The sequence below is a fragment of the Panthera pardus genome, unplaced genomic scaffold, assembly GCF_024362965.1.
Source record: "Panthera pardus isolate Hobbes unplaced genomic scaffold, ASM2436296v1 HiC_scaffold_12, whole genome shotgun sequence".
NCBI lineage: Eukaryota > Metazoa > Chordata > Mammalia > Carnivora > Felidae > Panthera > Panthera pardus.
This window is the reverse complement of record NW_026526677.1, coordinates 88,525,547-88,539,048: the sequence shown is the minus strand read 5'-3', so window position 1 is coordinate 88,539,048 and position 13,502 is coordinate 88,525,547. Positions and strand designations below refer to the sequence as shown.

Genomic DNA, 13,502 nt, shown 5'->3' with positions numbered 1-13,502 from the left:
CAAGATCCGAGTATGTATTTATACATGCAGACACATGGGCTCTGCACAGGGCTCCCAGAGAGACACGTTGTCTTTTACCTTATCACAATACTGACAAAAGTAATCGCGGTTGGGTTTTATGATGGGCAGAGTTAACTCTGGCACCTCTTCTATCTTCATGTCTGGGTGCCTCTTTGATAAGTGATTTACCTAAAGAGGGGAAGAAGCAAATGAGAAAAAGAGAGCCATTACAGACAGACACTAACCAAACGCCCCTGGTCTAGACTGCTGGAAGTTGGCATTCTCTGAAGCAGTGCCCCAAAACAATAGGGCATGTGGCCAGAACCAGCACTGCCAGGCCCATCTGACACCAAGCCTTAACAGTCACCGTTGACGGGAGCTAACAGTAATTCAGCAAATTACTGAAGGGGAATTGGGTCACTGCAGATTCCATTAACACTCTGACTGGAAGACCCGCTGATGGAAAATTGAAAATTACACTGGCACGAATTTCGTTGTTGAATTCTCCTGATGCAAACCTGTCTTTCATTGTTTAGTGCCCTAGCCTTACTGAGGACACTGAATGAGATGCAAACTCAGGTTCTAAGTTGTAAATAATGCCCTATGCCTCTAGCTGCCAGCAGAAATATATTCTGCCAAAACCGTAATGAGGTCCAAATGAATTGAGGGCAGTGAACTGGCTACCCTAAGGTGTCTGCTAACCTGGGTTCACATACCCAGCTTTGAAGGGCAGTTTCCTTTTAGTGTCGTATCACATCTGGAAAAGGGAGCAGTTGGAGACAAGGAAAGACCTCACCAGAAAATATGTTCAGGAACACAAAAGAGAAGAGGGAAATAAAGTATAAGAGCAGAGATTGAGAAGGGTGAAGGCAAAGAAAACTAGTAATGAAAAGTGACAAAAAAAGACCTCTCCCAAGAGGTCACCAGAAATGAGCTGCGGCAAAGGAGGGCAGGGGGGCCTGGAAAGGAGAGAACCCTATTGGGCATTACGCACTTCCGGCTTCTCCCCAAACCACGGACAGAACCTACTGACCAATCTCGTACAGGATACTGCACAGAAGCCAGCCCCATAAACAGAAATAGGTGGGTCTGGAAGCCGTTTGGCACTGACCAGCATGCCCCGTCTCCGGAAGCCCATCATACACAGGCGGCACTTGAACGTGAAGCTGTCGTAGTCCGTGGACGTGATACGAGGCTTGAACGTCTTGGAGCGGCTGATGCGGTCGGCTTTCTTGGCCTCTCTCTCAGGATTATGCATCCTCTGCATATGTTCCCGTAGTTTGTCTTTTCGCTATTTAGAGGGAAGTTTTGAAAAGGCAGGGGAGTGGGGAGCAGGGGTAGAAAAGCTTTCAATGAAAGGATTAAAAAAAGCAATACAAGTTCCTAGTAAGCACAACCTGCCATGATGCACCTGAGTTGCTAGGGTGCTGGAGGGTACAAGGACATGAAAAATGACCGGGGATTACTCTGTCCACTAGCAAGTAAGTGTGTCCCACTGAGCCTTGGTCTCTGAGAAGAAGGACTTCACGTGTATGTGGAAGAGATCAAAGGATAATGGAGTAGGTTTGGTATTACAAACCACAAGGTAAATTGATAATGGATGATAAGTAATACTAGATCTACAAAGCCACATGAATGCTCAATTCCCACACATTTTAGCAAATGTTATGATATTCTTCTAAATCCCACATAAATTTAAGAATTTCTCATTTTGTGGATTTAGAGGTTCAAGTAAACAATTCCACATGGCCCACTGTGGATGGAGCATTACGGTCTAGGTCACAGATCTTAGTTTGATGACCTCATCTAGTGATACAGGTTGATATGAGTCCGTAGAGAGAAAATCAGGCAGAGCCCATCCCGAGTAAAAACGAATTCAAACAAATGCCAGCTCCCTTATCCAGCATGGCTCTCTTCTCTTACACATATGATTAAACTGTTACTGGTCTTACAAAGGTTTTTTTTTTTTTTTTTAATGTTTATTTATTTTTGAGAGACAGACAGAGACAGAGTGCAAGCAGGGACAGGGCAGAGAGAGAGGGAGACGCAGAATCTGTGTCTCCCTCCAGGCTCCGAGCTGTCAGCACAGAGCCCGACATGGAGCTCGAACCCACGAACCACAAGATCATGACCTGAGTCAAGGCTGGACATCCAACCAACTGAGCCACCCAGGCGCCCTGGTCTTATAAAGATTTTGATCCTGCTCACCAGAACAGTCCTCCCCACGTTTCCGTATAGGGACTTTTATTTAACCACTGCATTTTTCAGTGCATTTAACAAGTATTTCTTGAGTGCCCACCACGTATCAGGAACCACGCTGAATTCAGATTTCCAAAGCTCGGCACCCCTCACCTACCTCTCCCTTCTGCACGACACCCAGCTGCTCTTTCCTCCTACTGCCACCCACCTAATTCCTGGAAAGCCCAGGAGAGAATTTGAGAGTCTCCTTATTTGCAGTAAAGTCTTGATTACAAACCCCGCCCTAAATAACAGTATTTATCTTTAGTCTCTTTAGATACAGTGATCAAAGTCACCGCCTCAGACTTCTGTTACGTTTCTATATTCACCAATTTCCCCCACCTATTCCCTTTAAACAAGCCAATTTATTTTTACTGAATCACTGCCTAAGTCCAAAAGCCTACTAATAGTACTTCTCTGTGCTCTGCATGCAGAGACAGACATGTTTGCCGAAGGACAAATCTCAGCAAGGCTTTTCCATCCTAACAGCCCTAACACCAATCCATTACACCCCTACTCTCTCCTCCTGCCTAAATCTTGCTGCCGGATCACCAACTTTCCCAAACACCTAGCCTCCCAAGCTACAAATCCCAAGCCCTCGTTGTCTAACCATCAGCCTTTCATCCAGACACAAAGTCCTACCAATTCTCCCTCAGACGTTTGTTTTGAATAGGGGCCCTCTTCTCCGTGCCCACTGCCTGTGCCTTAGTTCAGCCCAGCTTTAAAATGCCTCTGGGGTGTCTTTATCCCTCTCTCCCTCCCTCCTCCTCCTGTCCCTTTCTCTAGCAGGCTAACTCTTCCCCACCCTTTCATGAATTCAAGAGTCACCTTATTTATGAAGTCTCTCCTACACCTGGAGTCAGAGTTCATCCTCATGGCATTTTATTCTTTTCTTTATTACAGTAGCAGTAATAATTTTTTTAAGTGCTATTTATTTAAGTAATCTCTCTATCTGACACGGGGCTCGAATCAAGACTCTGAGATCAAGAGTCACACGCTCCTCAGACTAAGCCATCCAGGTGTCCCTCTAATCTTCTCTTTAAACTGAGAGTTCCTGAGGCGTCTGGGTGGCTCAGTCAGTTACGTGTCCAATTTTCAGCTCAGGACATGATCTCATGGTTTGTGGGTTCAAGCCCCTGCATCAAGCCCTCTGCTGTCAGCGCAGAGCCCGCTTTGGATCCTCTGTACCCCTCTCTCTGCCCCTCCCCCACCTGCACCTTCTCAAAAACAAATAACCATTAAAAAAAATTTTATAAGAAAAGAAAAAAACCGGGGCGCCTGGGTGGCTCAGTTGGTTAAGCGACTGACTTCAGCTCAGGTCATGATCTCACAGTTTGTGAGTTCAAACCCCACATTGGGCTCTGTGCTGACAGCTCAGAGAATGGAGCCTGCTTCAGATTCTCTGTCTCCCCCTCTCTCTGCCCCTCCCCTGCTCATGTTCTGTATCTCTCTCTCTCAATAATAAATAAACATTAAAAAAAAATTTAAAAGAAAGAAAGAAAGAAAGAAAGAAAGAAAGAAAGAAAGAAAGAAAGAAAAACCCTGAGAGCTCCAAAAGCCAGAAGGTCCTGCCTTGTCTTTACACGTGTTGCCCTCATGGAGCATGTAGTAGGACAATTACAACTCAGTATAAGTGCTATGACAAGGTTATAAGTAAAGGGTCCTAGGGGAACACACAGGAGAAGCAGAAGCACTTCAGCCAGTGGAGGGGAGGGCAGCAAGAAACGCCTCTACGAAGTGCCATCAGCTGGGTGGAATGATGAGAGAGTCGGAAAGTATATTTCAAGCAGGGGTGGGGTGTAAAGGAGAGCAGATGCAAAGCCTCCAGGAGAGGCAGCATGCCACACTTAAGCAAAGCACACAGTTCAGTAGAACAGAGTACAAAGTGGAAGGGGGAAATGCAGAGGTAACTGGGAGCCAGATTCTGTTTTTAACCAGAGGGTAGGGGTGCTTGGGTGGCTCAGTCAGTTAAGTGGACAACTTTTTGATTTCGGCTCAGGTCATGATCTCACAGTTCATGGAATCGATCCCTGCATCAGGCTCTGCTTGGGATTCTCTCTCCTCCTCTCTGTCTGCCCCCCACCCTGCTGCTTGCACACGAGCACACACACACACACACACACACACTCTCTCTCTCTCTCTCTCTCTCTCCCTCAAAATAAATAAACATGTAAAAAAAAAACCACTAGAGTTTATTATTTTTTTATTGTAATTCATTGGTGGGGGGAGGGGCAGAGAGAGTGGGAGACAGAGGATCTGAAGCAGGCTCCGTGCTGACAGCAGAGAACCCAATGCAGGGCTGGAACTCACAAACTGTGAGACCATCACCTGAGCTGAAGCCAGACATTCAATCAACTAAGCCACCCAGGCGCCCGAAAAAAACACTAGAGTTTAAATGACACACAAGGTTACATTAGTTTCAAGTGTACAATTTAGTGATTTGACAACTCTGTATATTCTGTTATGGGAGCCAAATCTTGTGGTGACTTTTTTAAATTAAGTAAACTTTATACCCAACATGGGGCTTGAACACATAACCCTGAGATCAAGAGTTGCATACCCCACTGACTGAACCATCCAGGTGCCTTGTGGTGACTTTTAAGTGATAAGCACTTAGGAATCTATCTAGGTGGCTATTAAAATTAAAGGGTTTTGGGGCACCCAGGTGGCTCAGTTGGTTAAGTGTCAAACTCTTGATTTTCGCTCAGGTCATGATCTCATGGTTTGTGGAATCAAGCCCCGTGTCAGGCTCTGTGCTGACAGCATGGAGCCTGCTTGGGATTCTCTCTCTCTCTCTCTCTCTCTCTCTCTCTCTCACTCTCTCTCTGCTCCTTGCCCACTCGGGCATACTCTCAATTTCTCTCTCCCAAAATAAATAAATAAACTTTAAGAACATTAATTAAAATTAAAGGGTTTTTCTGAAGGGACATGGCATCAGATTTGTTCTCTAGAAAAATAACTCACTATAGTCTGAAAAATGGGTTGTAGGTACATTGTGCTTTTATAATGTGTCAATCTGACTAAAGGGAACTAACTACATTTACACGGATCCCCTTCCCAGTGTGGTTCCCAGTTAGTCTTAGCTAAGAAAGAGGCTCGCGCCAGACTGCAAGGTGGAAATGAAGCAGTGGCCATGAGGCTGTGGGTCAGATGCAGGACAGCCTCACTCACCCTTGTTGTCTCCCACTAGGCCACCAGCCCTCTTCCTGGGAGCAGGTGCCGCTGGCCAGTCCGCGTTCACTAACACAGGCAGCACCAGCCTCCCACGGACAGCACCAGCTCTCTTTCCTGAGCCTGGTGCAGGTGCCTGGGTTCCCAGACTCCCAGGTAAATTCCCATTATCTACACAGACCAGGGCTTCAGAAGGGTGCCTTAGTGACTCTTCTCTGATCCTCCAACTTTTCCTGCCAGACTCTTACTTCTCTTCTTCTATAATGAAGTTCTTATTCCCATAAGAAAATCCTTTACTGCACAACTCTAGTGGGTTTGCTTCTCTGATTGAACCCTGTGTAATACACTGGGTGAAGGTAAAGGAGAACATGAAAGTAGCAAGGTGTTTTACCTGCATGGTGTGAAAATAACATCTGGCACAAAAGAGATTATGAAAAAATATGGAATGGATAGGATGGATGGATGGCCAACCGGTTAACATCATAAGACAGGGATCCTTCCTTTTACATATACTGTTGGTGTTGTTTTTTGATTCAGAAACAACAACAAAAAATACTAGGCCCATTTACACCTTTCACATTAGTTCTAAACCATGCTACTGTATACTGAAAGCTATCAGGATTATATTCCACAATACATCAACTTAAACTCTGAAAATTACTCCCTATTTCTCTTTAATGTCTACACATTCTATGTAACACAACTTTTTCAAATTAGTTTTTCCTTCCTGCATCCACTTCTGATTCTTTTCATTTCTATGACAGCATGACATACAACCATATTACTGGAGTTTCTCTATTGAATGCAAACCATCTGATTTCCCAACGAAGAACACTTTATTATTTCCACATTTACTTGTTTAATTCTTATCTGATTCTCCTGTAGGTTTTTCCTTTGCTTCTTCTAAATTCCAGGCAGGTAACTGACACTTATTATGTCTCATTTTATTTTTAAAAAAATTTTTAATGTTTATTTATTTGAGAGCAAGTGAGCAAATGGGGGAGGGGCAGAGGGAAAGGGAGAGGAGAAAGAGAATCCCAAGCAAGCTTGCTTAGTGCAAAGCCCAATGCAGGGCTCGATCCCACAACCCTGGGATCATGACCTGAGTCAAAATCAAGAGTCGGACACTCAACCAACTAAGCTACCCAGGCACCCCGATTATGTCTTATTTTAATCCTTGGAGTCATTACCATTCCCCTAAAGTTGTCTAAGCCATTCAGTGTTCTACAGATTTCCCACCTCCCTTAGATGAGAGTCCTACGACTTTCAGGGCTCAATTACCAGGCTCTAATACTTCATAAGTGCTCAATAAAAATCTCTTGATTTGGTAAGTAAATGTATTGTTCTCTTAGGAATTCCTCAATAGCAACTTAGTTCTGTTCATTATGCATTTAGATCTTTTAAGGAGATGTGGTATTACTCTATTCAGCAATTTGAATTAATTATTTGGAGAAATTAAGGTGAGTTTTTTTCCTTAATTTTATAATAATAACTAAGTCAAACATGAGACATAAAATGCATTTCAAGTTCAGTTCTTTGTAAGTAGGTGATTAACTGATGAAATGAACAGGCCTTAGCTTGACATAATTTCAGCAGCATGAGAACTACCTTAGGCTGTTCCCTGCTTACATACCTTGAATTGCTTTCCACATGTGGAACACAGGAAATCTTTGCGGTCCGAATGTCGGAGCATGTGGAGACGCAGTTTGTCAGGACGACAGAAGGCCTTGTCGCACTCTGTACACTGGTAGATCTTTTCCGAGTGGAAGCTTCGCACGTGCTTTTTCACCTGGCAGAAGACACGAAAGAGTCAGAGGACTCAAGCACCAAATGAAATGGCAAAAGGTGGCTTATCAACACTAGAGGGAGCCAAACGCATTACCATGGATTTTCATCAACCTGGCGGTGTAATCCAATCAGATGTGATTGATAATTGGCCTCAATCACACATAGTATCCCTGTCACAAAGAAACAGAACAAGTAGCCAGAAAGCCTTACAAATCTTAACCTGAATTTGAAGAAGAGGAAGAAAGAGTACTTGCTTAGTCAAAGCCCCGATCACATAAGACCCATTTTTCCTTCTCTCTCTTTAAGATTAAAAGCAGAGTTCCTTTGGATTTAAATGAATCTTGCTAAAAATTATCTGCAGAAAGATAAAGAAATAATTCTTTCTCACTTTTTCCTGCCTCCAACATGTACAGAAGCAATTTAGCCCCTTTTAGTAATTGGTCCTTTTACATCTTTCTATTAAATCACGTTCTGAAGAATAAAGACATGAATTGGATGACATAAAATATATTATGCATTTATGAGAAAAATACAATCACCAGCATCATTTCTCCTTAACTGAGACTTATTCCCTATACTTTTTGATAACTTAAATAAAGGAATATGACCTCTGAACTCTCTTAGCCATAAATATCCAATGAATGAGAGTTGTGAATGAGAGCTAAGTAGTCATATCAAGGTATTTCTGTAAGACATTTTGCTTCGTTGTTTTTGAGTCTCTTTTGCCATTAGATTCTGCCTTAAGCCACTTGCTAATTGCTTGTGTGAAGTGATAAAATTACCAAGAGTCCCAACACTAATAAAACTATGATCTTTTATTTGGGTAATTTTTTTTAAAAGAGAATATTTTTCATTAGATATTTATATTTAATTACTCATTGACTAGCATAGAACTAGCATATCATCACTTGAAGTCCAAATGAAATCATGAATATTCTGGAATTTATCCTCACCTATTTTGCTCCAGACTATAGTCCAAGGAAGGAGGTCAGTGCTTGACACAAAAGTATATTATATACCAACTTTCTCTTTGTTTCCTTCCAAAATGCATGACCTTAGTAAAGCAAGACAGGATACCACAGTAGTAGAGAGAAAATGTTTCCAGGCCAGGAAATGGGAGTATGTCTTCCACAGGCTCTCTATATTTTATGAGTAGAGGGTACTGGCAAAGATTAAGAAAGACTTTGTAAAAATTATAATCAGATCTGGGTATTTGTTACTTGTAATAAAACTTAAATGTTTAAATGCCAATGTCTGATTTGGACAATTGAGGGTCATAATAATCTTTTGTTTATCAAAAGCAGCTTGATTGAAGAAATACCGTTCTCAACCGTAAAGTTCAAAGAAGGGATGAAAATGCAGGCGGCAGGCAGTCTCAATTTCCCAAACATCGAAGTGTCTCTTACCAAAGAAGAAAGTGTACAGGAATCTCAGGAGTAGACACTCACCTGGATAAAATCTGGGAATCGTTTCTTACAGGTTGGGCAGGTGAAGCAGCCATCATTGATATGAATGGCCACATGATCCTTCAACAAATCAAGGCGGTCAAAGGATTCTGGGCAAAAAATGCAAGAATAAGTCTTCTGATCTGAATGGAGCTTCATGTGGCTCTCCAAGGACGCACTGCTGATGAAGCCCTTGTTACAGAGATCACAGGTCAGCGGGCAGTTCCCCTCCCGCCCGTGGAAGCGCAAATGTTGGTCCAGTTTGTCCTTTTCACGGAAGGCCTTCCCACATTGCAAACACTTAAAAGGCCGGAAGGACTTCCGGATAAACAGATGCTGAAGAGCTGCATTCTGAAAGACACACACAAATACGATTATTTAGTGAGGAAATCAAGTGCAGAAGCAGCTCACACCTTTATAGACAAGTAGGATGATCTCTGCAGTCAGACTTTCCATAGAAATTCAACTCTGGGACACACAGTTGAAAGAAGTCTTTCAGGGGCGCCTGGGTGGCTCAGTCAGTTAAGCGTCAGACTCTTGATTTCAGCTCAGGTCATGATCTCAGGGTTCATGGGATCGAGATCTCAGGGTTCAGGGTTCATCAGGCTCTATGCTAACAGCATGGAGTCTGCTGAGGATTCTCTCTCTCCCTCTTTGTCTGCTTCTCTGTCTCTCTTTCTCTCTCTCTTTCTCTCAAAAATTAAAAAAAAAATTTTTTTTTAAAGAAAGAAGATTTTTCTGGTGAAGACATTAAAAACAAAGCAAGCCCCAAATGCTGAAAAGACAAATTTCTTTTATGTCTCACAATATTTATGGATGTTGGGGGGAGGGGGTGAAAGAATTTAAGTAAGACCCAAAAAATAATTCCCAATCAAGGATTTGTATAAAAAAATAAATCCCCGAATGGAGTAGAATAATAGAAGATTAGAAATGATGTGGGATAAGTCACACACGCATTAATGAGGTTGGAGCAAGTCAGCCAAATGTTACTTGCTTAAGCTCTTGAGAAAAATAATTAGAAGCTTGATTAAAATGTTTAGGAGGAAATAAAAGATATAAAAAGGACTGAAGGGCAGTACTTGCCAGGGGCAGGGAAGGAGGCAATGGATACAGGGTTTCTTTGAGGGTGAGGGAAATATTCTGGAATTATCATGGTGATGGTTGTACAACTTTGGGAATATTCTACAAGCCACTATAAAAGGGTGAATTTTATGGTATGTGAATTATATTTCAATTTAAGAAAAGAAACTTGAGAGAGAAATGAAAGATACAGATTTATATGAACATGTTTATTCATGACACAAGATACATGAACACCCATCATAAATGGAATATGTGTATTTGACCACTTCCTACTTAGAAATTGCAGAAGACAAGTTCTCAGTGTAGCTAGTTAGTTCCACTGGTTAGAAGGCCATGCTAAGAAAGTTAAGCTTATCGCTTTGTTCTCTGTCTAGACCAGCCAATTTTTTTTTTTTTCAGTCACAGATCGCACTTCTAATGTTGATTAGCTATCTTGTAAATTCATGCAATTGTTACAGGGAATCCTAGTGGCAGACTATGGATGGATATTCAATGCAAATTCATCACTACGGCTGGAAAAACAGCTCATGCTCTACTGAGAGCAGATCAACAGAATCATCTTTCACACAGAGAATTCTGAATCAGTATTTTAGTTATACTATAATGAAGACTCATTCATTAGTTCCTCAAAAGGCCAGAGAGAATGCTCTAGAGAGCTAGGAGAAGGAAAAATAATCCTTCAAAAAAATATATCTGTGAGTGGGTATGCTTATGAAACTATGAGGGAATAGTAATTGAAGGGTTAAAGGAGACCTTAACGCATTATTTGTGCGATGAAAAAAGTACAAGGAACCATGCTTAACCCCTTACTTTCAAATTACTTACAAGAAGCAATGTCTAAACTGAATTTAAAGTGAAATAATCATTCGGGGAAAAGCAAAATAATTATGTTTTAGTTAGTGGAAATTCTGAACACAGTTACTATGTGACAGAAAACTTCCTCTTCAGGGGTCTCTCACAGGGCTGGGAGAGACATTTTACCTACTCATTTATCTCAAGTAGGTATTTAGAAATTCTGTTGTCTTCCCAAGTTGACTGAGGTTGCTTCCAGACTGCATCATATTTTATTCTCCTTTGTATCCAAATCCCTTGACATATAGCTTAGCTCATAGGAAGTGTTCAATAAAAGTTTCAGAATTAATGAAATGTATTCCATATGAAAATCAAGATGAATTTTTTCAAGGTCTCTTTTATAGTATCTGCAGAGATCTTAAACAGTAGCCCTTTTTCACGTCAGCCACAGAGCTTTCTTGCACTGTTATACGGTTCAGCAGTTACCTAATCTTTTTACTCTGCCTGAACAAATACTTATTTTACATAAAAGCTTACACTATTCTGGCTACTTCTAAAACTTAATGGAAATATTGCAAATAAACAAATACTGTCCTGAGGTTCAGACATTCAAGATTTAGAGTGCTTTTGGCAGGTAAGAATCAGTTTTCCTTTATCCAAGTTTGATAAGGTTTCCAAGGGCAGACACAATGTACCACTGATCTTGGTCCCACTAGGGATTCCATTCCTTTTTGGGCACCAAATTCAGAACTCGATTTTGTTTTGGACTATTATGCTAATAAGTCTTCTGCCATTCCTGATTAGCAGGAGTGTCCTCAGACACTTGATCACTGACCAGCCACCGGGCTCCTCATTCTTAGTTCTGTCCACAAACCTTGTTCTTGTCATCTTTCTAATCCCCATGAAGCCCTGAAGACCGTATTTCTCTGATCTAATGATCCTCATGTAATCCACACAGCACGGGGCAGTGAAAGTGCTGAAAACTGTCCCCACCCCAACCCACTTCCAGGCCACTTGTATCCTCTGTAGTTCAGAGCTGTGCTGGCACATATTTCTAGAGCAAACCACGAAAAGTGGCAGAAGCAGCACAGATGGATCCATTATGGATCTTCAGATCCCTGAGTTGCCATCAGCCAACCATGCCATACTATTTGGTATATAAGATCCTCAATGGTACCACAATGTTATGGTTGCTAAAACCTGTGATAAGGGATTCAACCCACAATGAAATGAGTTCTTAGGTGCACCTGAGTGGCTCAGGTGGTTGAGCGTCCAACTCTTGATTTCAGTTCAGGTCATGATCCCAGGGTTGTGGGATCGAGCCCCACATCCAGCTCTACACTGAGCATGGAGCCTGCTTAAGATTCTCCCTCTCTCCCTCGCTCTCCCTCTGCTTTTCCCCTGTTCACGAGTGTTCTCTCTCTCTCTCTCTCTCTCTCTCTCAAATTAAAAAATAAAATAAGATCATTTAAAAATTAAAGGGCACCTGAGTGTCCCAGTCGTTTAAGCATCCAACTCTTGATTTTGGCTCAGGTCCTGATCTCATGGTTCTTGAGTTTGAGCTCTGTGCTGGGTCACACTGAGAGTGCAGAACCTGCTTGGGATTCTCTCTCCCTCTCCTTCTGCCACTCCCCTGCACTCACTCACTCTCTCTCTCAAAAATAAGTAAATAAACATTTTTTTTTTAATTTTTAATTAAAAAAATTTTTAATGAATTCTGAGACAACGTTCTTTATAGACAAATACCTATAATGATTCTCAAGTTTGATATTAATAGCTAAAGGAAACTTAATTTAATTGATCAATTTGCATATTATTTTGATCTTGACACTAAAAAGAAATAAATCCTGTTGACTTTTTTTTAAGTTTTATTTTTATTTTTGAGACAGAGAGACAGAGTGGGAGTGGGAGTAGGGCAGAGAGAGAGGGGGACACGGAATCTGAACCAGGCTCCAGGCTCCAAGCTGTCAGCACAGAGCCCAATGTGGGGCTCAAATTCACAAACTGCGAGATCATGACCTGAGCCAAAGTCAGACGCTCAACCAACTGAGCCACCCAGGCGCCCCTGTTGACTTTTTTAAGTAGGCTCTACATGCAGCATGGAGCCCAACTTGGGGTTTGGACTGACAACCCTGAGTTCAAGACCTGAGCTGAAATCAAAAGTCAGATGCTTAACCAACTGAGCCACCCAGGGGCCCTGTTTGTTGGCTTTTTAATTAATTAATTTACTTTTAACTTTTCTCTGTCTGTTTTCTACCCAGCTTTCAAAGCCTTTGGTGGACTAGCCAACAAATCTCACTCTTCACTGTCCTTCACCTGGCACCCACTAGGGTCAAGCTACTATGTGCACTATCCCATAACCATTCCAAGCACATGCCCGTGTGTTGGCCTTTGATCCTATGGCCACCATCCACAGAAACAGCCTACCTTCTTCCCGTCTCTCTCCCAGATTGTTTAAATCTCACATCATCCATGAACTGCTGCATCCATATTCCCTGACTGCTTCCTCTTTCTTTGGCCTTCCTAGCTTCCCAGTTTTGGTAACAATTACAGGTTACACTTTTAAACTTAGCACTCAACTGTAAGCCACCTTACATGACCATTATCTCCCTAATTGGACTATAAGCTCCTAGAGGACAGGACTCATGTGAAAATTGTATTGTGCCCCCAGCACAGTGCCGAGCCTATAGTCAGATCTCACAACTATCCCACAAGTCATTCAAGTCGTTGTAGAGCTGGAAGGGACCTTGGAGATCGCTTGGTCCTACCCTTTATTTTGTGTAGGAGGAATCTGCCGCCCACAATTTATTCACTGACCTATCTGAAGATCAATTGTTGCTCATTAACTAATTAGCATTCACTGTAGCAACCAAATTGTAGTTTCCACCAGGATTTAGCACGTACAGGTTGCAAAGAAGAGCAGGTCAGGCAAACACTTAAATAACATTCTGTTACGTGAGACACAGGAAACAAACCTACCTGCAG

The 13,502-nt window shown here is 42.1% G+C and overlaps 1 protein-coding gene across 3 annotated transcripts in view; it reads right to left on the bottom strand.

Moving 5' to 3' along the window:
• Positions 1 to 13,502, bottom strand: part of PRDM10 (PR/SET domain 10) — a 100,942-nt gene that overhangs the window by 17,087 nt on the left and 70,353 nt on the right. For 2 of the 3 annotated variants that reach the window (XM_053900258.1, XM_053900259.1), the window contains exons 12-15: positions 8,646 to 8,993; positions 7,043 to 7,198; positions 1,112 to 1,291; positions 79 to 189 (exon numbers count right to left, since the gene is read on the bottom strand). In XM_053900258.1, coding sequence (XP_053756233.1) covers positions 79 to 189; positions 1,112 to 1,291; positions 7,043 to 7,198; positions 8,646 to 8,993 — 795 coding nt within the window. The remainder of the gene's footprint in view (positions 1 to 78; positions 190 to 1,111; positions 1,292 to 7,042; positions 7,199 to 8,645; positions 8,994 to 13,502) is intronic. The other variant, XM_053900260.1, reaches the window with a different exon arrangement.